This window comes from Anomalospiza imberbis, chromosome 1, assembly GCF_031753505.1.
Source record: "Anomalospiza imberbis isolate Cuckoo-Finch-1a 21T00152 chromosome 1, ASM3175350v1, whole genome shotgun sequence".
Taxonomy (NCBI): Eukaryota; Metazoa; Chordata; class Aves; order Passeriformes; family Viduidae; genus Anomalospiza; species Anomalospiza imberbis.
The window spans coordinates 100,329,341-100,356,513 of record NC_089681.1 but is presented as its reverse complement, the minus strand read 5'-3'; the positions used below and the strand labels follow the sequence as shown (position 1 = coordinate 100,356,513).

At 40.5% G+C, this 27,173-nt stretch overlaps 1 protein-coding gene across 9 annotated transcripts; it reads right to left on the bottom strand.

The window, feature by feature from the left end:
• On the bottom strand, positions 1–27,173 carry BLVRA (biliverdin reductase A). Of its 9 annotated transcripts, none has more exons than XM_068202423.1 (8): positions 27,018–27,173; positions 15,607–15,705; positions 9,937–10,062; positions 8,198–8,317; positions 7,474–7,571; positions 5,993–6,100; positions 5,418–5,589; positions 1–640 (listed from the first exon to the last, which is right to left on the bottom strand). In XM_068202423.1, the coding sequence occupies exons 3-8, from the start codon at positions 10,053–10,055 to the stop codon at positions 367–369; spliced, it is 891 nt and encodes a 296-aa protein (XP_068058524.1). In that variant the 5' UTR covers positions 10,056–10,062; positions 15,607–15,705; positions 27,018–27,173; the 3' UTR covers positions 1–366. The 9 variants fall into 9 exon arrangements, with proteins under 9 accessions (XP_068058524.1, XP_068058514.1, XP_068058483.1 ...); XM_068202413.1 differs by lacking the exon at positions 15,607–15,705 and adding an exon at positions 26,502–26,934 and having other exon boundaries at positions 9,937–10,064; positions 27,018–27,170; XM_068202382.1 differs by lacking the exon at positions 27,018–27,173 and adding an exon at positions 24,920–25,050.

Here is a 27,173-nt window from a genome sequence, read left to right as displayed (position 1 = left end):
TTTCCAGACATATCTGGAATGGGGGGACAGACCTTGTGAGAGAGAATTACATATAGTATTTACATTCCTGCAGGATCTACTGTCAGGGATATTCCCAGCTGAATCACAGGAAAGCTGGTTGTTGCTAGGCTCCTAACTACCTGAAAGGACAGGGATGCATCAGAGCAGAGGAATTGCTTTGGTCTGGTGCAAACCAGAAGACACAGGGTATAGCTCACACTCTCCCAGAACACTTGGTGAGCCCAAGAATCACAAGTAGTCAAAAAGAAGGTAATGAAACAGAAATAACAACTGCGTGATGACAACAGAGAGTTCTAGCCCTACAGCTTTTCTGTCTGCCATGTTCTTCCTTCCCTAAGAGCAGTCTCAGGAATAGATTTTCTCTGGCTCTTCACAGTACTGTTGGATCACCTCAGCAAGGTCAAGACACCGCAAAATTCGCCATTTCTCAGCAGCCAGCTCCTCCTTGGAGACCTGGCCCAGCAGTTTCTTGGCAAAGAGGTTCTGATCCTGCATGAAAAGGCCCACAGAAGACCTTGGGGCTTCAGGGAAGTTCTCCAGGCAACCACTTGTGAAACAGAAATTGATTTTCTTTTCACGTCTCATCCCTGGTCCCCTTTCTTCAATCCAAGTCAAGGGTCTAGTGTGAAGGAGCAGAAAAAAAGTATTAATTAAGAAATTGAATCAACAATTCTAATTTGTTTGGGTTGTTTTCTCACTATTTGCAGAAAATGCTCTAAAAAAGGCACCATTTTTGAATATCAGTTATTGCACATTTAGGCAATGTGTCCTGACCAACATGCCTTGTGGTTATAGAGCTCAACAGCAGGTAATAAATAGTCTTAACTCTGCCACTGTTTCATGCCATGACTTTCAGCGCACCATCTAAGCTCTGTCCAGCTTTGTTTTCCCTATGCACAACGTGAAGCAAGCAACATCAAGCCACGTCATAAGGAAGAGCTAAGTTTGTGGGCTGTTTGTGGACTTGGATGGAAAGTGCAGTTAAATGTCCAAAAACGTTGTACATAATTCAGTAACAGCTAAACTCAAAAGGCCCTCAACGTCTAGTCATCCCTCCAGCAAGAATAGATTTAAGTCACACAGGTACATAATCATGAGCCAGGTGCTACTGTGTGAGTTGAACCCCAGTGAACAAATTCACTGACACAGACACAAGTGTCCATACTCTCTGAACTTTTAAAATGCTTCATTCTCATCACTGGGAGCACTGAACCTAAAAATTATACCTACACAGACTCTCAAGAAGGGCTTTCTTAATCAGAGCAGAGTCCTGCCTTACACCAACAGGATAGCACAGGCTCCAAACCAAGGCTGGGGAACTGGCTATTGACTTGCATAGCTCACACCTTCCTTCCCAACTTCCATCTTGGCTGAGGGGAAAGGAGCCATGGGATATGCTGTGCCACTTTAGGGGTCTTAACAGAGTCCTTGACCCAACACTGCAACGCCTTTGAGGAGTGGCCCTCAACATCAGCCACAGTCACAATGCTCCCTTCCTGGTCTTCTGTCAACCGCCTGAACCGTACCATTGCCTTTCTGCAGCTCATTCATCAGCACTCACTACTGCCTGTGTTTAGAGGATGCACATTATTTTTCTTACTTGGTTATTGATGGCCCTCCCACAGTCCTTTATGGCCTACTTTAGCCTGCCACTCACAAATTATGAAGGCATCAATAGCCTGGAAGAATGAATTCTGTCTCCAAGTTCTGCCCATGAAATCTTCAGTATCATTACATCTGGAAAGAAAGTCCTTATCAATCTGCCCTGAACACATTCTGCAGAGTGCTCAGCTTAATGTTTCTGCACCTCCCATCTTTTACGCTCTAGGATTCAGTTTCTATATCTACATCATCGTATCAATTATTCTTTGCTCACCTGTACTTACACATCTCCACCACTTCCCCTACAAATTAAGCATGGCCAGAGGAACCTGATTGAACAGAATGAAGCAACTGGAGGGGGAAAAAATAATCCGAATCACAGCCTGCAAGAATGCACCAAAAATCTCAGAGGACTAATAAATGCAAAGGCACCATGTGTTTTAGGAAGTCCTAGGGCTACATATCACTGCAAGCCAGAAGGGTGTTTAGGGGCCATATTGCTCAGTGTTTTCCATGTTACCATCCTACTGCCCTGAGGTAAAGACTGTTGATCTGGGTCAGAGGCAGGCTCCTGAGCAAGCTGGGCTTTGCTCTGACTTGACAGAGCCGGTTTTATATTCCTATGATAGTAAAGAGTCAGAGACAGTTGAGGCACCTGTTACTCAAAGCTGCTTTATCTCAGGTGGGTAGGCATGAAGAAACCACTGGGCAGGCACAGGCAAAGATTTCCATCATGTAATAGCAAGGAACTCTAGATCACTCTTCCCTGGGGTGATCTAGAGCACATGCACACCAGTGATCAGGCTCAAGTGTATGCCTTCTGCTCTAGCTTGGGAAGCTACTGAGCCAGAAGCACAAACATGTGGAGCGGGAAGAATTTAATCAAAGTGATTAGAATGACTAATTTAGATCAGTAAGCAGGAAAATGTTGGATTTAATAATAGATTTATCTTCTTCTGCAATTGGATTTTTAGTCATATTCACAAAGAGAGGTTGATTCTACTTGATGGTAAGCAAAATGTATTCATTTTTAATTAACAACAACTTCTACTCTGAAATAAGCCTCTTGTTTTGCTATAAAGGTAAGTATGTTGTAAGCCCACACATTATTTAAGCAGTTTTGTAGCTTAGGAAGCAGATTTGTGTTTTATGTCAGAAAATTGTGAAGGGCTGTAGCTTTTTTTTTTGGGTAAATAGAAAATTTACCCACTTTCATTAAAAATTTGTACCAAAGTATTCTCTACCTACAGATACATTTCGTTATTTAGAAGTGTTAGTAGAGTTACTTACAAGCAATAAATCCAACGTTTTGGTATCTGCATAGCGCCAGGTTACATATGTTGGGTAGTTAATGAAAATTTAATCAAGCACTAACAAACCACCTTTATACTGACTGTTTGCAAAGCAAACAGTCTGCAGTGAAGAAAACACCCTTTCTATGGCCATTTTGTCTTTCCAAATTGTAAACTGATAGCATTTTCTCAGCTACATTGAAAAAGACTTTTTGCTTTCCTGATTCCCTTTTTCCTCAAATAATGAGTGGACCTCGCTGCACTGCTATAGCTCAACAAACCAGTATGAAACAAACACTCTTTTTACTGCCAGAAGAATTAAGCTGGTTTCATGTTTGAAAGAATTCTGCATCCACTCAGCTTAAAATTTCATTCAGCGACTTCTGCAGAAAGCATCTATTACATCATTTTCTATGAATGTTCAATTTAAAGATATTTTATTAGACCCTGTAAGCTTAGCTCTCCATGAAAACATATCTTCAAATGTTTCTTGACAGTATATGTTTAGGAAATATCTTCAACTTCTTTTAAACATTTTCCTTTTAACTCTTTGAAAATGCCAATATTTTTAATTTATCATTAAATCAATGAGAGGCTCCCTTAGCCTGCAAGAGAATTAGGCAATTGGACCCTATCCCTAGTTAACATTACAAGAAATGCTGCCCAAATCATTATCTCTCCAGCTTGCACTAAAAATTGATTTCTGACATTTACTGAATCCAAGCTCTGTAATCCTGGGACAGGAACTGCAGTCCCAAACCAGATGCGCTGTCAGTAGAGGTTTGGCTCTTCCTGGATTGCTCAATGTTGTATCACAGAGAGGCTGTCAGCTCAGCTGTCTTGGACACACAACAGAGGCAGAGGTCATCTCTCAAATAGCTGGGTGCAGGCATTAACACACCTCCAAAATCCACCCAGAGCCAGACAAGCAGCAAGGATGGGCTGTGCAGTGGAGACAGACTATACCCTTTACACAAATCGCTGCTTAACAAGCAGAACACAGGCTCCTGCATTCTGCACCTGCTGTATTTTCCAAGGCAGAAAATAGGATGAATTAACCTGATTTCTCAAGGTTACTGCATTCATGTCTTTCAAAAAAGGATGGGATAGCTCTCATGAAAGGTACAGACCTTTCCCATCCTTCAGCAAAATAAAGGTTGGGCAAATTATATCTGTAACACCACCACCATTACTGCCGGGCCACAACTTCACTTGACAGAGAGTGGGCCAAATTCTCTACTGCAGTAACTCCCCTGACGTCAGTGGGGAAGGTCAGCAGGAAATATGGCCCCAGCACCGAACACAATACAGGAACGCTATGTAATTTTCCACCCAGCCTAAATTATCCCAGAGGCATAAAACTGACTGTCTCCAAAATTATTAAAACACTTATGGTGAGAAAACATTGATCCATACAAATAGTAGTGGCCAAGAGAAGCAAATATTGGTAAGTGCTGAGGAGCAGGGAAAAAAAAGTAATCCAGAACCAGTTCTGTATCCAGCAAATATCATAAATAGCATCTAAGGACTACACAGGAAGACAGGACAGCCAGGGAAATGTTTAAACCACCCACTAGTTCCATCTGCTGGAATTAGTTCAAAATCTCACCCTATCTAGATCTTTACAGCTACTTATGTTACTAGCAAATTGCTGAGAGGGTAAACAGAGCTTGTATACAGAGTCCTGTCCTATCACAACTGCATTTTAAAAGGAATTGGAAATGCTGTTTTATTTAAAGAGAGAGGAAGATTGCTAACTCAAGATGATAATCCCACGATAAACTGCAATGGGGTTTGTAGAGCAGCTGATGAAATGCTTACGCAGACCTGTGGTGAAATTAAGAGTTTAAAGGAGCCCTGATTATTCACTCCCCAAATAGCTAGTCCTTCAGGTTACTACTTTAACTACACATTTATCTAAAACACTGGGTTAGGTTTGGGCTTTTTAAGTTGTTTATCAGCGTATCTGCAAAAAAAAAAAAAAAAAAAAAAACCAAACAAAAAAAAACCAAACATGGAGTTCCATCACCATTGGATAATTTAATTTCTCTCTACCTTTTCTAATTCTCAAATTGTATCTGGTTGCTTTAAACTGTTGTAAGTAACTAGTAACTTCAACTTCAACTTATTTGAAAGGACATGAACTTTGCACAGATGGCCCAGAATGACCAAACCTGAGTGTTTCCATCATTCTCTGGACCAAGATGAGTAGTCAAGTGACAGAATGAAATACTGGGGACTTACTTCATAGTTATGATATACCAATTTTTAGCAAGGCTATTAAAAATATCCTAGTTGATAGGAAGGATATTGTCACTGCATAATAAAAGGGAGATAAAACTCATTATTATAAAATGCATCTTTAAAAGACATGTACACTTTCATGCTAGCCTCCACCCATTCTGTTTCCACAAGAGGAGAAGAGAATGCAGAACTCCTGCAGGCAGAAGTCCTGCAGATGATGAGGAGCCTGGCTCATGTGCTGCCATAGACATTACTCACTTCTTGTTTGCTGTCTGAAAGTGAACAGTCATTCTGGAATAATTTTTATCCTTCTGCTTCTCTCTGGTGGCTGACGTAACAGTGAGGTCTCCGAAGAGGTCAATTAGCCATGTCAGACGGGCAATTCCACTGAAAGCTGGGAATCCTGATTTGTTTTCATCAAGGACACTACCTGGTGGAATAGAAACTCTTGAGGAATAGGAAATAGAATAATGCTTTCTGCAAAGGGAAGGATGAAGAAACTGCAGTGTTGCAGGTTTAAAGATCAGAGTGTAGAAAGGTCAGTGGATGGACTGAGTAGGAAAGTCAATAAACACATTTAATGTCGAAATGGATCAGTTGATGAGCCATGGCAGAGAGGGCTGCACAAAGTACATATACAACAACCCTTCAGGACATGTAGAGGACAGGAAGGTGCATGTGGATTCAACAAGGGAATTATCCAGAACCAGTACCTGTGTCTCTACTCAGTTTATAGACAGAGTCTTGTGTGAAAGGAATGAATGAAGCCTGGAAGCACTGGCATCCCTGGGGAGCAAATCCAGGTGGACTTTGATTTCTTCAGAGCTACTGACCTGTGAAATGCAAAGTTCCCTTCACCAGGTCTTTCCCAGCCACCTCTTTTTTCAGCTGCTTGTACTCTTCAGTAAGAAGTTCAATGTGCTCCACATGGAGTACTTTACCTGCCATTAACAAAACCAAAACAAAACCACAAGAAACATCAGGACAGATTAAGTAAGTTTCCCGTGTGAATCAAAGTCATGTCTAAACAGTAAAGGCTTCACTAGCCACCAGTATGAACTCACGCAGAAATATTCATGCATGGCTCACAAAGTGATGTCAGGAAGAAAATCAAACATGGAAACATGGGCCCTGAGCTGAAGCATCAATTTGGGTTAAGGATTTTCAGGAGACAACAAATACAGAGACTGCAGGAACAGTAGCTACTATGTATAACAGAAACTCTGTAATGAAACCCAGTACCCAGCTAAGGCTGAAACAAGAGTTTTCAGAGTAATGGATGGATTAATTCTTGGCTTCTTTCCCCTTGTTCTGCATTTCCTTGTTCTGCATTTTTCCTCCCAGGGCAGTAGGAAAGAAAAAGGACGAGGGAAAAAAAAGCATAATGCTCAGACTCATATTGAAACAGTTTTTTAAGGAGTATCTGCCTCCAACTGCAATTAATTGGGCTACTTTGAAATAGAGGTTATCCAATATAAGTTAAACGTGTCCTTCATTTAGTATGTGTTTTTCTGGAAGATTTCCAGGAGAATCATTGTAGGCTGCTGACAGTTTCTCAGTAACTGCTGCTAATTCAAGAAAAGAGCCATAAATTCTGCTCAATGGGAAACCATTTGGTGAGCAACAAGGCAGTAACGTGTTGGTACAGGGAAACAGCAAAGCAGAAATCCTACACCTCCAGTGTTTCAGGACAAAAGTCACAAAGGAGATCTTAAGGAAGCAGTGGTATAAAAAGTGCAGCTTGTCCAAATGATTTGCACTCTGCTTCTGCCCAGCACTGCTCTTCCCCTTGCAGCTCCATTCATCCCTTTGCACCACTGGGATGGGACCACGCACTTTCTGGAAATAAAGAGATTTTGCTTAGAGACAAGCTGTCTTTCAGACAAGGATGCCTTGCTGGCCTACAGTAGCATGAGCAGCTGTGTGTGGCTAGCACATCACAAATGCTAGAATCTAGGAGAGCTGTCTATAGTTTCATTTCCAGGGAGAGAGAGGACAGGGAATTGCACAAGTCTGACAGCTGCACTCATCAAGTGCTTTACTATCACAGTGACAAAAGTTTTTCCTCTTTAACTGCATTCTAAGCGTCACAAATAGAGGTTAGAGTTTTTGTGAGGGCAAACATACCTTACTCTTAGCACTGATGTTTTTGTATTTGTTCCCCTGTTGGCACAAGTCTTACATCCTAGACTGGCACATCTCTGAGACAGTCATACTCCCTTGCATGTGATGACTAAAAGTAGGCTGGAGACTTGTCTTTGAGTTCGCACCCAACAGGTAAGACTGCTTACACTCTTGAGAACAAATGTGTTACCTTTCTGCTCAGCCATCTCCCAGAGCTCATGGGCTGCCTTAGCAGACAAAGCCATGGGGTACTCAACGAGGACATGTTTCCCAGCTTCCAAGAACATTCTGAAAGGGATAAAAGGTCAGCCATTAAAAAGAATATTATCCTAATCCTCTCCCACCGTGCAAGCTGCTTCTCATTCCCACAGCCAGCTTCACATGGAGAGATGCACAACATGGAGTAACAGAAATAAATGGCAACTTTCCTATGAAGGATGGTGTAAGTGGCAACATCACACATTTAAACAGCAGGGGAGCAGGGTTTTAATGCTTCTTTTGCCACAGAATTCCCTCACTCACCTACAACAAATTCCTAAAATGCTACAGCATTCAGCACTGCAATTTATGACTTACAGACTTGTAAGCAGTTGGAGTGAGGCACTGGACTACCCTTCCACAATATAATCTGTGAGGAAAGGCTTTAAATCCTGTTTTAAGCTGCCTGTCCATCAAACAGAGGCCTAGAGGTGCGGAAATGGAATTACTTGGGAAATTAATGCATCTTAAATCCTACTCTCTTCCAGGGCTTATTGGTGCTCTAGGGAACTCACTATCATTCACTTCAGGCCTCTAGTCTGGCAGTCTTTCCTCAGTGTTCCTATCTTCTCCTGCAACAGCTTTACACAGCTCCTCAGAGCTTCTAAAATACAGGGGAAAAGGGGAAAAGAGCAGGGGAAAACCCCCCAAAATACCTGATGGTTTCTTCATGGCTTTTGTTCTCTGTGCTGATGAAGGCTGCATGAATGTCTTTGTTTCTCAGAGCATCTTCCAGGCTAATCTGCTTAGCATCATCAATATGGCCAAAACTTCTCCTGTATATTTAGCAAAAATACAACCGTCACGATCCATTTTTCCCAACCACATGTTGTGTAGCAGTACTTAAAAATTGTTCCCATGGACCACTGTCCATGTACTGGCAATACCTAAAAATAGTTCCTATGGACCACAGAGTTCAACCAGTGTATAATAACCTATTTCTTATCCAGGAAGAGCATGAGCACTTACAGACAAAAGTGGAATGGAGAAGAGAACCAATAAAAATGGACCAGTGTGCAGGTGGTGGTATCAGTCCAGAAACTGGCCTGCTATTGAACTGTCTAGTCCTTTTTGGTTTTAGTGTTTCGGTTTTTAATAAGCATTACCAAAGAGATGTTATGAAAGAGTGACTTGAAAGAGAGCAGTGCTCCTATGGGAGAACTTCTCCCCACCATCCTGGACAACGTGGACAAAAGCACTCAAGATGGCAGGGATGCACACAACTGCAAGTACAGACAATCAGGGGAGGGACAAAGCAGATGCTTGGCTATGATGGCTCACCTTGCAACACACACAGCATGTCAGTGCTATGGGGAAAGCTCTCTTGGGCAGCAAGCTGAGCACAGCTCCAGCTGAAAATGAAAAACACACAATCCCTCCAAATGCCCTTTGCATTACTACTGACTGGAGCAGGCACCCTGACAGTGTTAGGATAGATGACAGGGCAGGAAGGCAGGCCACAAGCAGGACTTGAAAGCAAAGACAGGTGGTGATTTTGTGTGATGGGGATCCAAGGAAGATTATTGTGAATTATGCATTTCAACAGCATTGTTTCTCAAAAAAACAGTGGTGGAAACCCTTTCTTCAGTGCTCTTCAAGGTCACCTGTAGCACTGGCAGAGGCATCAGAGAACCAAAAGTGTATTTGGCAGGAAGATAAAGTGGGTGACCTGATCAGTCCTTTCTGTCTCAAACAACCCTGCACAATTTAAATATAGCTGGAAAAACACATTCACAATCTGAGATCCATTAAAGGTACTGCCTAACTATTTCAAACTTTTATGCTCCACTGTAATGGATCAGACAGTCGAGCAGGAATGCTCAGAGGAAGGTCCACACTATATTTCCACACTTCCAAACTAGTGAGAAAATCTCTTGTTCTCTAAGAAGCGTAAGAAGGATAAAAAGCAACCTTATTGCATGTAGCAAATCATGGGATTTTCTTTAGATATCTACAGGTTCGATACCCGGTTTTAAAAAAATACTAGAATTTTATTATGAAGTTGGAGTATTGGGGGCATTAAAACATGTTTTTGCAAAATAACTTTTTAAAACTCTGTAAAACTTTTTTTTTAACATTTCTAGAAGTGTTATGCAGACACGAGATCATTATTGTCTGCACTACCTTAAATCTACAGGAAATTCCAGTCAGACAACTTATTTTTATCACACAGATTCTACAGCAAGAACATCTCTCAGTTTTTATTTTAGTAATTTCTGAAAGATACCTCACTAAGGTAACCTATTTGTTCCCTCTTGCAAAGCTTTCTGTGCTCACTTCTGAGCTGCCGATCAGAAGGACAGGCGTATTTGCACGAACTTTCCCTTTTTGGCTTGAAAAAGAAGAAAAAACACTGCAATATACATATTAGACATGCTAAAATGAAATCTCTAACCTGGATACAAAGCCAAAGAGTTTCAGGTGCTCAGAAGGGCTGGAAGGCATCGGATTCATCAAGTCTCGGATTCGTGCTAAGCCAGCAATTCCAACTCCAACCACCACTGTCCCAAACATTTTGCTGCTCTGTCCAAAAGAAAAAAAAAGGCAATTTTTTTTTTTTTTTGGTAACAGGGACAAGCCCAAGTGGCAGGGAAGGTGTGAGAATGGATACTCTTGAACCTTGCTTTCAAAGCACCAAACCTTATTCAGGTGTCAGCAACCAACTAACAGAGATGTGATGCTATAGGCTACTGAGCTCACTCATATCCCATTGAAATGGGATTCAGCAGTTCAGTCTGTCATAGGACTGGTCTTGATATTTATATTTAACAGCTATTAAATCACAGCTCCAGCAAAGTTCTTCCTTTCTGTGAATAGAAAACAGACTTCAAAAGTGAGACATTCTTCTATTTATATCACCACTTCCAAGCTGGAAAGGAGCCAAAAGGTTCTGCAAACCCAGCAGAGCTTTATATAAACCCTGCTGACTTCCTGAGCGTCTGCAGCACGGTGCCACACAGACAGTCCCAGCGCTCAGCAGCATAGCAGGAATACTTTGGGACAGGAAGCAAAGAGCATCTCTGCATTCCCCACGTAATCACCAACACATCCTACAATGCCAAGCTGTAACCAACCACGAAATTTTATCAAGATGCTTGCTTGACATTTCCATGCCCAAAGAAAGCTCTGCCATCTCTTTAATGACAAGTAGGCATCTCTTTAAGATTTACATCTCCCAAATGCAATTGCTGACACAACTGCATAATACGGAGGGTGAGATAGGTATTGCACTCACTGTCTGGGCTGCTGGGCCTCTGGCAATAAATTCTTCTGTTGGTTTTATGATTTGATGTTCATCTGTGGAAGCACTTGACAACTTATGAAACCTTTCAAACCTGCACTATTCCAGCATCCTGAGGACTAGCATTACTTTGTAAATTAATTGAAGATTTACAGGAAAATGGCCTAAAATGTGTCAGATCAGACTCTCTTCACTTTTTGTTCCTTCTATCTATTGAAAACATCCCTTCAATCTCTGTTTCTTCTGTTTCAGTCTTCTTCCAGCCACTGCCAATCCCTTGAGTGAACTCTTTAGATTGTTTACACTACTTGGCTGCAGCCCTTCACATCTTTCTGAGATTGAGATGGGTAAACAGACAACCCCACTTAAGTCCTCCTTGTGCCTCTTGTCTGACAGGATGACAGTGCAGCCGCAAAGCCATAAGTGACTGTTCTGGCAGTGCAAGAGGTTGACAGCTGCTGGTACAAAGGAAAAAAGATCCCCTCTCCAATCACATGCCATGTCTGTATTTTGTTTTCCTTTAAGCTCCTGCCTACGGTGCTGAATGCCCCTCACTTTATATATGCCAAAAAGATACAAAGGTAAAACACAGAGCAGCATGTTTAGTGCAAGAAAATAATTCAGTGATGTATCAAAGAGCTCTCATGGGGAATTACAGTGACATTTTATTACAAAGTATTTGAGGTATGGCATGGTGACACTATTGTGTAGGGCTGGGGCGGGGGTAGGGGGAGGTAAAGGAGGGCAATGTAACCACAAAACTCATTTTTAGTACCACACACAGGCAGAGTCCTAGTCTGGGCTCTCCATCACATTTGCTTTTTGCTGTGGCCAAAGAGAAAAAGGGACAGACTTGCAAAATGACCTCAGCTGGAAGGAGCACCAGAAGGTCACCCTATCTAAACCCCACTCAGTTGCACCAGAGCCATGCTGAGTTCTGACTGCCCCCATGGCTGGCAATCCTTCAACCTCCCATGCCCCTGCCACAGCGTTTGACCACTGTCATAGCAAGAACATTTTTTAGTATTGTAAAGTTCCAAACAACCATGATCAATGAGACTTTTAAAAGGGCTTACGGTTGTTCATGTACTCTGAGTTAGTTGCACAGGAGAAATACCAAGAAGATACTCTCAAGAGGTCAAAACAACAAAAAAGATTTTACTGGCAGCTTTAGAAAATCAGACAAGTTTGGCAAGTTTAGTGCAACATTCAATCAACAGATAACACTTTTTAAAGCATTAACTTGGCTCATTCAACTTTGCAAACTCAAAGACAGTTCAATTTTAAGTTATTCAAAAGTCCAAGATGAAGGAATTAGAAGAGAGAGCAAGAAGGAAAGAAAAGCAGAACAGATATAGAAAAAAACAAACATAGCTACCAGCTCCTGGGTTCCAGCGGTGTACAGACACACATTCCAAGAGGCAGTACATGCAAGACATCTGACTGCCTTGTGTTAGGCCTTAAATACCCCTTGGCCTTCCTGGGCCCTTCCCCCAGGTGGGACTTTGGTCATTCGGCCACTCAGGAGGCTGAGCTAGGAGCCCCAGAGGTGGCTGTGGAACATCGCCTCTAGTGTGCCAGGAATTGGCAGCCACTGCCAGGCTGGGATGCAGGCTCTAGGGTGGGGGTGTACAGGGCAGGGCACTGCCCCTTCCTCCACACACATACAGCCCATAACATCTCGAGACATCAATCTTTCCAGTCTCTCACAAGTCCAGCTTGAAAAGAGCTGATCAGGAGCTTACTTTAAGTTCAGACATTTTCAAGGTTAGTGGAGTGTTAAGCTGTTAATATTTTCCCATTGCCTTCAGCGGGATTGGGAGTTGGAGTTGTACAGCAAACAAATTCCCCTGAATCTCCTACAGTCATGTTGTTTCCAAGAACTACTTTTTTTTTTTTTTTTTTTTTTTTTTTGCTGGTGAGCTGCTGACCTTTGCTTCAACAAAGCAGAGAAAGTGGGGCAGCTGACTACCTTCTTCAGGGAACAAAGAATGTCTCTCTGCAGATACTTAGGTAGCTGAACATCAATATTTTTGCCTCTCCTTCTCCAAAAAGAATTTCCTAGTTTCTTCTGATCTCCTCAAAACTAACATTTAAGAGAATCAAGAAGATTTCTACCTAAGAACAAAACTTGTTACTGTGCAACCTGTTGCCATTTGGTCCAGGTCAAGGGTTCGGTGGCTAATGCATTGAAAGAGACAGCTATTAAATGTATGGTCCAGAACCTTTGCTTACACACGTTGCTAACAGAAAAACTGCCGTGTTTGCCTCCCTGCTGCGGCTTTTTATTACCCTCATTTTGCTCACACACCAAAATCTGCAGCTGCTCAGGGAGAAAAGTAAATTAGGTGTTTTTCAGAACTGTTACAAACCAGGTAAGAGCAGAATAGAAAATTCTTATCTCAGAGTCCAGATGAATATATAAAAGTTTACTTCTTCTTTCAAACCTTTACAAGAGGATAACAGCCACAATAATCTTTCAAGTACAAAAATGATGAAGTAGGAAACCCAAATCACAAACTGCTCTGCCTGCCTGTCACACCTTTTTCTTAAAATCAGTGATCTCTGCTAAAGCTTTAATTAAAAATATTTCACAGGCATTTTCAAGGCTGCTGAACTTCGATTCCTGTCATACTGAAAAAAAGTCATACCGTAAGTGATGCAACAGCATCCAAAAGCATTTTCTCCACCTTTTCCTAATTGGCTGCATGAAAGCAAAGAGAGCTGATGAGAAGATTAGGAGATGTCTTCCATGCTCACATGCTGTGACTAAGGAATGCCTCTCACATCACTGGCAGCACCCACCCTGGCCGGGTTGCAGGCAGCCCTGCCAGGCTCACCACAGGTCCCCTCTGAACTGCGACAAGGGGGATGGTGGCTGACACTGACTGCTGTAGAAGCTCTTCCCCACTGACAGCCAGCACAAGTGGCTCCTCTTACCAAGGGAGATGAGCCCTGCATGACACAGAGAAAGAGCTGAGAAAGGCAAATAGCTGAAGAGGATAATTTATTCTACACCAATATATCATCGTACCATCGCCCTCCTGCTCTTCAGCTTTCTGTGCTTCTACTGCATACTTCCTGCATTAGACCAAGGGTACCCTGTAGCAATTAACACACAAAAAAAAAAAAAAAAAAAGTAGTCTATACCCAAATAGTCTTGCAAAATTTAGCAGCAAAACAAGCAATGGAGTAAGTCCAAAGAAATCCATCACCCAGCACCAGTGCTCCTCCCCAGCGCAATCACAAGTGGGATCCTACATCTCAAAACTGCTAACACTCACTGAGATAAGCCTGAGGGAAGTGAGGCTTATCTCTGTTTTGTGCAACATCACTAAGGCCATGCAAAATAGTGCAGAAGCAAGCTAAAAGGCAAAACTTAGGAATTACCTCCCCTTCAAGAAAGTTTCTCATGGCATGCCTAGATGTTACAGGAGTACAAGCACCTTTCTCCCGTGATATATAAAGAATTTCAGTAAGCCTCCTGCATTTTCCCTGCAGTTTACAAACTCTCATTCCCACAAATATGAATGAGTGACTCACATCAGAAATCAAAATATTTTATAGTTAATGTCACAGGTAATAGCATAACACTGATGCAGAAGGCTTCTCAGCCTGGTGTTTTAAAGTGTACTGCTTCAAGTGCCACATGTATCTTAAGAGTAGCAGAAACTGCACAGATAAGTATTTTATCTGAAAATACTGTTGTCATGGTCCACCAAAGAGACCCCAGGACAAAAGAACACATATGTAAAGGGTAGGGAAAATATGTTAATGATTTCTGGGAAATTATTATCATATGTATGTTTATTCTGGGAAAATCAATGAACATATATGTAAAATATAGTACATAAACAGGACCTCTTCTGTATTCAACACGCATGATTTTTGAAGAAGATATTCCCTCATGCATCTGGCAAAATAAAGAATGCTGGCTTCATAATGCTACACTGGCATTAAGGAGTTTTTATTATTACTGATTTTTGGTAACAGACTGAGGAAATTTTCTGTTGCCCTGATTTTTAAAAGTGTTAAGTCTTCTTTTATAGTTCTTTTGTTTTAAAGAACTATAAGTTCTTTAAAAAGTTTTTTAAAGTTTTAAAAAGATCTCATAAAACTTCTTTAGCCTTCTGATAATGTTTACATATTTCTACTGGAGTTCTCAGCACTGTTCATGCAAATAATTATTGTTTTGCATTCTTCTTTGTGGGAGGACAGAATTGATGGACTGTTGGTTTGATCAGTGTGGTTGGAGAGGTGGCAATTTCATCCTCCAATCCACTGTCACTTCTGGAATTCTATATATTGCAAAGTCAGAAATAAAATTGGCTCTTTTTCTCTCTCGAACTCCACCAAGCTTCTGTGTACTCATTTCACGTCCAATAGCAACAGTTTTCCAGAGCTCCCTTCAAATGGATTTGTTGTTTAGATATCATACAAAATATTTTTTCTCTCTTGCTGCAGCAGGGCCCTGAGATGAGGGTTGCGGCACCTTCCTCAACAGAAGTCTACAGGGAAATACCAGATAGACAACAGCAGTCACTGTAAAATCATCAAGATGAAAATTTGAGGTTTCTCTCAGCCCTTTCTGATTACAAATACCCAGAGACCTGGCAGATGCTGTACTCAGGGTGTTGGAACATGCTACAACCTGTGCCACTATACTGTGCTCTCACTGTCTACCCTTAGCATGAAACATCTGCCCAGAGCACAGAATGCAGAAGCTGAACAGAGTGGAATCTGTTAGTGTTGTTAGTGTTTCCTTTTACCAAGGAAAAATTCACAAATACTCAAATTTAGCAGTCTATTCAAAGGCATAAATACCTTTTTTTATTCTGCAGGAAACCAGTTACGAATTTTAACTTCTGTATATGCTGAAGTACCTCCTGGAAAGAGACCCTGCACAGCTTCCCAATTGAAGATCTTAAATAAAAAGGCAAAAAAATTGTTGTTTGAATTCAGTTAGCATGATGGATTATTTTTGCTCTGCTTTTACTGCAACCTAGAGAGAAAAGCAAAGTCTTCTTCAAGAAAAAGACAGCCACAAAGGTGACCCACAATGCTCTTCACCACTTCTCTTCAAAACTTTAATTGAACACAAAATGAGAATCAGAAATTTTCTCAAAAACCTGTCAAGACCATTTACAGTGTCCACATTTCAGAGGAAAACAGCAGCACCTGGAAATAAGAGAGCAACCATGTAGATTTTCCTTGAGAGCTGTTTGTTATGGACTTAAATATCTACCCTTGCCAGCACCTCTTCATCTCTCCCACCCATCTCTCTGGCTATCACAACCCAGGCCACAGCCTTCTGACAGGCACATCGGCTCTGCTGAGTGAGTTATAACTTCAAGGCACCAACACTCACAGAGGTTTGCCAGCAGAAAACAATCTCTCATCCTAACTGGCACCACTGTACTTGGGAAACAGCCAAAGGGAACTTTTCCTCCTGGCTTTTAAATGCCACTTGAACAATATGCCTGCATTATTTTACATTTATATGCAGGTTCACCAATTAAATTATGGTTTTCCAGCTGACTGCCAAAGTTGAAGCTGATGTAGTTACATTGATATATAGACATATGCTGTACTAACAAGCACCTTTACTCTATTCAACAGATGGTTGATAATAAAGAACTGCAGTACTAACAGATACGCTGTCTCCCTCCAGCATTAATACCTGAGCAGGAGGAAAACTTTTATTTAAACACAGTTCTGCTAACCCCAGAGTCTGCAGTAGTCCTGACACCCATCACATGGCTGCTTTCCAGAGCCTGCAACTCCATATTTAAAGCAAAATCATCCCACAAAAGTAATAGAAAACCATGAGAAGTACTGAAAAAATCTGAAGATCTGGTTTTAATATGTGACATATTCCACACTGTGGAGGATTGAGACAGAAGTTCTGTGATGTACATGCATGCTGAGAATGACCATTTTGTCATGTTCTCTTGCCTGTAGTCACCCTTTGTGATTCAGATTTGGTTGCTAACCGGAAGAGGAAGAACACTTTTAAAATAGCTTCTCTACATATCTCTGGGACCCATCTTCAGTCAGACTCATTTTGTTTGAAACTCAAATGACATTTCAATATACCTACACTGCTAAGTTTGAAACTATCCAAGAAAGTACTGAGCCTGCTTAGGGGCACCTGAAAAATTAATTTGAGATAGACATGAAGTACTCCAGTTTTTATTTTATAAAAATATGTCCTTAAAAAAATTAAACTGCTACTTATAATAAGTTTCCAGGAACTGCTCTGGACTGAATTGCAGAATGTCTTGTGAAACTTCTAGTGGGTAAATAAACAATTGCATATAACTTGCAGCCTCATCACTGCTACTTTTTAAGCAATAGACTGCTTTTATGTGGCTAATTAGTATATGCCTAAGCAAAGAGAGCCACAAAATGTTCACAAAATTTCTCTCAGGCTTTAATGAACTATAACAGTTTTTGGAAGTGAATTTGACACAGGAGAAAAGAATTTTAACAAGCAGAAAGTCAATTACTTGGCAGTAAAGACCACTCAGGAGAATGGAGTGTTTTGGAGCTATCAGTGATTCATAGATCTTAATTCTCCAGGTGACCAAACAACGGTATTGCTACACTACCGATCTGTGCCTGAGAAAATAACTCCGAAGAAAGCTAAAAATGGTACTAACTCAAAAAAGGGGGAAAAAAAGCATGAAAGATCTTTCACTACATTTTTGACTTAACATCTGCATAAACACTAAAGCTATCATGAAGCTGAACTCTGCCAGGTCCCTGGGGACTATAAACCATGGCCCCTAGCTTCCCTGCAGAGCAATAAAGCTCCCAGAGTAGTCTCTGAACAGCTAAGTGTATGAACACTAATTACCGAGACTCTGCTTAAACACCTATTTCATACAATGGAACTGCTGTTTCATGCTTACTCTTACACTGTTTAAAATTGAGTGCTTTTTTTTTTTTTTGCTTTTTTTTTTTTAATAAATTGGAGAACTACTTATCCATACCTTCATTTCTGGAAAAACTGCTCAGAGCTAATCACAAGAGGTGTAGATGACAGGACAGCCCATGAGACATGCTCAAGAATCTCAGCCCATTCCCTTCCCTCGCTTATGCTGCTCATTTTGTTTTTGCTGTGTCACCTTACTGAGAGAAGAGGCTTCTCCACCTAACTTGATAGATTGACAAGTGCTTTGCAGATAAACTCTGATGTCAGAAGAGGCTTCCAACCTTTTGCTATAACACAACTGAAAGTGATGATGAACAAATACAGAAAAATGTTCTGAAATATTTTCTCACTTACTACATCTGCCCCTGCATTTTCCTGCCTATTATTGCAGTCCTTTCTACAAGCTCTTTCTTCTTTGGAGGGCCCAAAGAATGCAGAGCTGGGCTGGGCAGAAGCAGAAAAGCTGTATTTCCAGGCTGTAGTCTTACTTTCTCACAGAGTTCACGGGTTGACCCAAGGCAAGCAAATAATATCCCCTTTCCCTATCAGTCCCCAGCTCCAGAACAGTGAGGACCTCTTTTTTCTGTAAAGCACTCTCAGACCTACTGACAATAAGTGCAAAGTGAGAAGCAGGTATTATTACAACCTCTCTTCTTCATGACAGGAAATCCCCCCACCGATCAGACATTTAGAAAATATGACTATAACTAAAGTTTGCACTGAAGTATCTATATAAAACAATGCCCTACAACAAACAACAAAACTATAGGTTTCTTCTTTTCCTTCTCTTGTGGTTAAATTAATCTGAAACCCAAATCCTAAAAGGAATTACATGCTTGCCTAGCTTTAATCACAAGTAATCCCATTGATCTCAATGAGAATACTCCTACAAGCCCAATAAGAAAGATCTCTTAGAGTTGACTGCAATATTAGTATGCACAAGAACAAAACACATATCCAGCCACAAGTATGTTCTTTTCATATCCTTATGGACTCAGCCCAACAGATGATACCTATCTTCCGGTCCACCAAAGGTCACTGCATCCCAGATCTCTAACAGGCTGATCTATTTTGAGAATTCCCCAAATGAAAAAAGTACTCCTACTACACACTACAGTCACTATGAAGATACTGCTTACCATGGCTGATGAAATCCTCTGCTTGCATTGCTAGCATGACAGCAACTCTTATCACTGAAGGCCTATCTCATACTCTCTTCAAAGAAAACAATATACACACAGAATTTAGCTAATCAGACAAGCACTTTTTTTAGCTTTCTCATCCCAGAAAAAAAAAAGTCTTCACCCTTCTAAAACAAATTGAGGGTGATATAAAATTGTTTTTATGAATAACTAGACTGAGATAACTTAGGAAATAGATAAACTTTTGCATAATTGTTGTAATCTTAAAAATTATGCCCTATCACCTCTGTCACTTTATCAGTCTACCACTCAGTAGGGCCTGCAAAATGCAATGGTTGCTCTCCATTCTCATTACGTTTTGGAAATCTGTCAATGTCATAAATTTTTTGAGAGCAGGGAAAACCAGAAGGTTTTGAATGAAGAGTAACAACTGCAGTTACTCCCTCCTGACTTTTTCATCTTAGTATTTTTCATCTTAGTGGGCAACACAACACTTAAGAATCACAAAGGCCAGCCTCTCTCTCATGAAGAGTTAGTCTGCAATTCAATGTGCTTTAGCAGTCAAGTAGTTGCAAAGTGCTACTCATCTGTTAAAATTGTCCTAAGAAAGCAAACACCTTTTCCGAGGTTATCAGCCACTAGAGGGGGTATTTGGTATCTTACTGAAAACTTGATTAAAAAGTTAAAAAAAAAAAAACCAAAAAAAACCAAAAACCATGAAGGTTACAGAAAACCTCTAAAAGCATATTTCCCTCAGTACTGCAACTGCACATTAGAGTTCTTGCAAAGTGTTTTTGGAAGAACAAGAATTTATTTGTATATAACTGAATACAATGCAAAAGCAAACCCCGCATCTCCCAATTCCTAGGTTTACCCACAACAAACCCTGCAATTCCTGCAAGAGGAGATGTAGTCTTATATGCCAAGAAGATGGCTAAAACACCATTAGTTTTGATTTGACTGTACAGTCAGATCTGAGCGTGACAAAACCTGAACCTTCAAGCATGCCAAGGTAGAACTTGACATACTCAGGATCAGGGTTAATAAGCAAAAGAACTACCTATAAATTGGTTCCTATTTAACATTGTCTGCCTCTTTACAGATTCACCATCACCAGATTGACTGTTGCATAAAGTCTAAAAAAGTACCCCAAAAAACTGTCAACAAATTAGTCCAACTTCAAGCAAAGTACAAGATGCTACTTGGCTAAAGCCACTCCAAAGCTACCTATATTTAAAACATGTCTAAAGAAAGAGGAATGTTTATTTCATCTCCTGAACGTGAATGTGCAATGAATACAAAACTAATAAAAAAATTATACATCAACTCGATGATTAAGTTCACACAGTGCCACTAGCTGAAGAAGAGTACAAGATGGATTGTGCCAGGATATTAATAGCATCTTGGCTCCTACATACTTTGTTAAATCTCATCAGTTTGGGACCAGTGAAGCTGCTGGCAACTTCAAAGACCCTCTCCAAAAATCTGTGTAAAAAGAACTATAATTCAGTAACAGACTTGAACACCATCCCTGCCTTCTTTATTTCCTTACAGTCTGCCTTCAAAGATGTGAGCTAGAAGGTTTTAGTGAAGATGACCGTCTGTTCAGAGGAGTATTTTAAATACACAACTTACTCGGAACCAGCATGGTCATGTAACTGGAATAAGAGAACCCAGTATCACTCTTATTTCCTCTGCCAAATCAATGTGGACTATTACTTTATTTAGAACAACTGTGGTTGTTATAAAATGGATATCCTATCACAGGCAGGATCAAGCACACAAGCACCTAATTTTGAAATAACTAAAACAGCTCTTGCAAAGGTTCAGGAGCAGACAATACTCTGGGCACTGGAAGAGGGAAATATACCTTTTAAAAGAGGCAGAAAAATAACTGGATCCTGGAAGTAGAAGATTTCCAGGAATTAATGCTTCCATTTGAAACATAATGCAAACATTTCTCTCTTTTTCCCTGATTTTACTAGATTATACCCATCTCATTTTTTCTGCAATATTCTGGTGAAATGATTTAACAGTTACTCTTGTAAGAGAAGAGCTTTGTCCCCACCTCCAGTTCATGTCCCTTAACTGCACCATTCCTTTAAACAGCCAAAGACGCCACTGAATTCTGAAAAGAGTGGCTTTACTGAACTACCACCATCCTGTGCCACCAATAATAACATAAATGCAATTCTAAAATGTCACAGGAGCCCTGTTCATTACTTTATTCAGCCTTGCTCCTTTTTAAAATGTCTGTCTAAATCCCTTCTTCTCTCCTTACCTACTGCTAATTAAACTCAAGAAAGCGTCTTGAGGTTCTGGGAAAGAAGGCTGTGAGCTTAATATTTATTATTTAAGCCATCTCAGGCATGACTGTGGCCCCTCCACAAAACCAGCCTGAAACACAAAATTTCTTTATTTATCCTTAGAAATGGAAAACACAAGGCACCTTACATTAATATGATAAACACAAACAGTACAGGTGGGCATCTGTAAGCTCTTGCATAGATGCCCATCTCAGACATTAGATACTAAATCTCTGTTCTTCCCTCCCATGGTCAGACTTGAGTACACAAAGGCAGAAGCAGAACCTCAGCAGCTCAGAAAATGTGAATGACAAATGTCTGCAATAATCCGTCCTCAGATCCACTGGTTTTGTTTAGGATCAAACTGAGTTGGACAAAGAATGCAATAGTGTGGCCAAATAACGGCTTGAGTCAGACTTAGAGATCACAAGCCATTTGACTACACTTGCTATAAGGCTGGATGGCTTTTCCTCCCGATGGATTTGTTTTGCAGTCTGGAATAGGAAAGTTTATTCCAGATAGGCATATAAGCAAAAATAAGAGCATGTCAGAGCTGGATAATAAAAACAATAATCATGAGCACACAGTAAAGGAATGTACTCTGCACTTCTTTATCTTAGAACAGCACAATGGTTTTGGTTGAAAGGAACCTTTAAAGATCATCTAGTCCAATCTCCCTGCTACGAGTGTGATGTTTCCTTTTTTCCAGTCACTGGGGTCTTCACCTGATTGCCATGACTTTCCAAATATGATGGAGAGTGACTTTGCAACTTCATCAGTTCTTCCTGCTCATAACGATTCTCTTGATGAAAAAGGCCATCTGCCAGTATGGCTGTATGAGATCCTACGGCAAAAGATGAAGAGTTGGCATCTCATTTACTAGTCATTTAATCAAAAGAAACTTGATCTCTGGAGTTGCCCGCACCTTCATGCTTCCTTACAAGTCAATAACTTAAGAGCATCTAGGATAGGAGGACCTTCCCTCCTGTACTTCAACAGAGAAAAATTTTATTTCTGATATTACAGGCCATTTGATGGTGGGCAGGTCTGGTTATCCCAAGCAACAGGGATGGGTAACATGCAGCAGATCAGCAGTTGTTTCTGAAAGGTGCTCTCTCTGCCTGACTACATGAACACAAAACAAAACAAAACAAAAAAAAAAAAAAAAAGGAAAAAAGGTGCCTCATACATCTCTCTAGTGCAAAATTCAGCCTTCTTCAAAGATACCAGGGAATTAAGGCTGTGTCCTTGAAAGAAGTATCCTTTCTGATGAGGCCTTATCAGAAAAACTGGGCTCAAGAGCAGCCAGAGAATTACATGGCCACATCCCCTGTTTGCAGGGCAAGAGGAGAAAGGAAGCTCTTATCTACACTAAAACAAAGGACCAGACACTTTAAGACCCCTTTATATTATCATATAATACAGCTATTTTTATGGTTCTTTTACTATGTCTTCATTGTATCTCTATTGTGAATATTACTAGGTCAGGCTGTCACCAGGACCTATTCAAGAAGGACTGGGCTGGAAATACATCACAGAAGACTATTACTTTTAAACAGTAATGACCTATTTATTTTGAAAATATTTATTCAAGAGCCCTCAGCCTTAAGGTCTCATTTCAGATGCCAGGCATATAAGAACAGGCAGTACATCTTAATTTGCAAATATTGGGCTGAATGCATGGATAGCTATTTCACTTCTCTAAGCAAGTAAGTAAATATAAAATAGACTTTAAAAAAAAATCCAAATGAAAGCCACATTTCCTAGGGCAAACATAACTGCTGGGACTGGTTATCCTGAATTCTGGATGACAAACCCGAGACATCTCAGATGCCTCGGACTGTTTTTAACAGATACAACACTCCAGGACGGCAAATCCAAGTACTCCATACTTACCAAAAACAGGCCTACCTCTGTCTTACAATGAACAAGAATGAAAGTAGACAAAGCCCATGATGACCTCCAATGCCAGAAGTGTACCACTCTGCTTAACAGCCTCATCACTTAACAGTGAATTATCAACAGGACAGAATTCCTCCTTATCCAGGTTCTGAAATGAGTATCTGAGTCCTTCACAGATTTTTATCGCTAAAGAATCAAAGCTTTAGAGAAAGACAAAAACCAGGAATTCATCTGCCATCTCCATTCAAATGTTATGAATCTGGTTTAATGGCAAAAACAAAACCAAAAGAAATGAACAAACCACAACCACCCCCCTCAATCCTTCATACATTTGTACCTTCTGTCACTAAGACCAAACACTAAGCACAGAGAGATCTCTATAAACATGCTGATCTCACTTCCAGCTGCACACAATTGTGCTGAGAAAAGTCAGCTAATTACGCCAAAGACAAGTACAAGCAAGCCACCGGGATCTCTATGTTCATCACCAAGTAACAGACTAACCAGTCTGTTGCTAATCCGTGTCAGAGCCTGCAAAAAACAGAAAATACCGACTAAGGGCTGCTTACCCTAGCAACAGAAAGGGTCACAAAGCTGTATCGCTTCTAGCAAAGCAAAGAATCACCCATGACGTTTTAACAAGAATGACTGTGGTCTCAACTTACCCCTCACATCCTGTACTACTGCTTCCTTCTTGTTATTTAGGGATTATTCAATAATCCATGTTCTTTCTGACAGCTTTTCTCTCCTCTCATTCACAGAACAGAGGTAATGACTAGGTGATAAAAATGACTTTGTACCTAAACATTTCACTGAGAGGGAAGGTTAATAAACACAGTAACATTACTTGAGCCACGAGAACTTCTCATTTTATTAGCCAGTGTTGTGCAGCTTTTAATTTAGAATTTAGGTTAGTTACTATAACAGGAACATTAGCCACCACAAACAGGCTCCTTTTAACTGGTTAATAAAGCCATTATAAGGAAAAAAATTTTTAAAAAGTAGAAATCTATTTTATGATAATTGTTCAACTCATGTTGTTAAAGTGGTAGATTGTACTCATCTGGAGGAACAGGATTAGCAAATGCATTTCACTATCTTTCCCAGTCAGGTGGGTTTTCTGCAATGTTTTCTAATTAGCACATTAGATCTCTGTCTGAGTTGCAAATATTAGTCTAAGGAATGCATAAGTTCAGTTGGACAGGAAGCCAAAGATCTTTTTGCTTAGAGAGTCGAGAGGAAACAAGTAAAATGTATATTTATCTTTTTATTATAGTTGCACTTATTTTATAAGGTTTTAAGATATAAGTCCCACACTTTGGCTTTACAGGCATGAGAACATTTGTCAAGGTTCAATGCCAGCTCCAGAGGCATGAGACAGCTCCTCAGCAACCTTTGTTCTGCTAAGTTACAACAGGGCATGAGTTATCCAGAATGAGGTTTTGTTGATTTTGGTTTGTTGTTTCTTTTTTTACTACAGGATTAAACTGCAAGAGTGTCTTGGCTTTCAGTATGTTTTTCTTTCCTAAGCCCCACTGCTTCCCTGCTCAGTGAAGAAACCTTTTTAATGCCTTACTTAATAAGGCGCACTATGAACATGATGTATGTTATTTTAACACACTGAGCTCTCTACCTGCAAGTTTCAGAAAAATTATGGTTGCCTGAAAATTCGAGGTTAAAGTTATCCACAATCCTGCACACGTTGATGTTGCTGTACTGCTGTGTAAAACACAGGAACTCCTTCCTCAGGGCATTAATGTCCCACTAACACATCCACCCAAACTCTGTTAGTTTCTCCACTTCTTCACAAATTTGTTTAGCTTTATCTCCTGTTGCCTGACTCTGCTTACCTAGCCAAGGATGGCAGTGCAGAGACAGCTTCAATGGGCCACAGTGGTGGTAATGGCAAACACCCTCTCAAGCTTCCTACAACTAATCTGCACAACATAAGAGTACAATATTCCCTCTACAAGATGGACCAAACTCAGGTGACTTTAGAGTCACCATTGAAAAGTAAAAATGCCAATGTGTGTTCTAGTCCTGCATCTTACTGAAGTCCTGACACCATGGTGTAAGATGGAAAATTAAAATGGATTCCCATTTTCATTTGAAAACCGGACCGTTAATTTATCCATTTATCTTCACTTTTGACAATGTCAGATAATTTTTAGTCCAGAGACCAAAGTGGTCCTGTTCTTCTGCTGAGCTTAGTTTTCAAAGTCTGTGGATACAGCAGATTTTCATCATGACAAAAGAAAAATAAAACAGAACAAGTCTGCCCTTTGACATTTAACATCAAGTTGCTTAGACCTTAATGCAGTGGTCTTTTTGGCTCATTAGGTTTGGGGCGTGAGGAGTGGGTATTGAAACACCAGTTAGTACAACTGGGAAAATAATGAGGACACTAAGAAATTGAAAACAACAAAGGGTGAGTCTCCTTTTTAGCTCTACAAAATAAGCACTGCCAGTGCTTCAAGAATAACACAAACCATACTTAATCGAATTGAACTCCAGTTCTCCACAAACAGTAACTCAGTTCACTCTTTAAAGAAACTGAGAGATTTCAATCAGTAAAAAAGTTTCTTGACCATGTGGATGTAAACCCAGGAAGAGGAGTCCAGAAAAATCAGCACTCCAGAATAAGTTTCCTGATCCAATAGTAAGAAATTGTAAAGTATTTTACTATCAATTATGATTATATTAATAATATTTAGTTATAATTTAAGTATTAATAATTACTCTCTAAGTGCTATGCACTGCTTGTGACAGTTTTTAATAAATCTAACTATGGCTTTCTTATATATGCTGAAAATAATTTAAAATATTAACCCATTGCTCTTTATATTATGAAGATTAAACCTCAAGTTGGACTTACATTATTGAAACATATTTGTCTTCATTTTCTTATTTATCAACACAAATGACAGAAAGATGTTCAAACACTATGTTATTGATTTTTGGCACAATGTCATTCTGTGTTCACATCTGTAACCATCGATCCAACAGCTGAAAGACTATCTTTATTCCACAAAAAATAATTTGGCAAATCAATGCAAGGAATTGGAAAAAAAATGGTTGCACACAAAATCAGTTCATTAAACTGTTGCCCTAATTAACACCCGTTTGGTTGGGGTTTTTTAACAAGCCCCAACACAAAAGTTCAGCAGGATGCCAGGAGTTACATAAAGGCAGAGCTTGTCTTTTCACTGTGCGTAGATTTGAGCCCTTGATGCATCTTTTTTCTTTTTTTTTTTTACCTAGAGATAAGTGATAGCTGAGACTAGAACATAAAGTAATTAAGCATCAATGTGTCAGATACACGGATTCCATACCATATCTGAGACCACAGGAATCACCTTTCTTCCACCAAAAGCTGTCTGAAATATGGCCCCACCATGTCCCTTTACAAAAGGAAAATATTTTCATTCTCACCTTACACATGGGTAAACTGAGGTATAGCCTGCTTGATGGTCCGGTGTTTCAGAAGGGAGCATCAAATAGCTACATTAAACGTGCATTTTCACAGGACTGGACGGAAGCTCAGCACTTCTAAAAGAAGTCCAGTTTGTAGGAAAGGTTTTAAAAGACCTCTCACACTCTCAGCACGCAGTGCCCTGGCCACTCGAAGATGCCACTTGGCTATTTCCACATCATTTACGGGCTAGTACTCTGCTTCACTGCAACCTGGACATTATTCCAAATAAAAGGTTTTCCCCGTTTTTCTTTTCTCTCTGCTTCCCCCTCCCCAGGTGGTGGCCCGTCCCCTTAGGTGTGGAGGGTGTCTTCGGAGCAGCCAGGACAACGTGACTTGCAGAACTCCCCCAGTCCTCCACAACCGAGGGGGAAACGCCGGTGACGAGCAATCCTGGGGAGGCGAGGAACAGAAAGCGAAAGCCCTGCTTCCAAATCCTAATTACAGCTAGCAGGGATTAAGTAGTAGTCACTAACCTCTTCAGCTCACAGAGGAGAAAAGTGGTCCCGTTTAATTCTCTTCCGCTCCCTGCAGCTCCTCCTTATACAACGCTCCGCAGCCCCAGCATATCACCGCCCGCACGCCCTGTCGCTGTCGCCGCGGCAACACCCCCTCGGCCGGGAATCCAATAA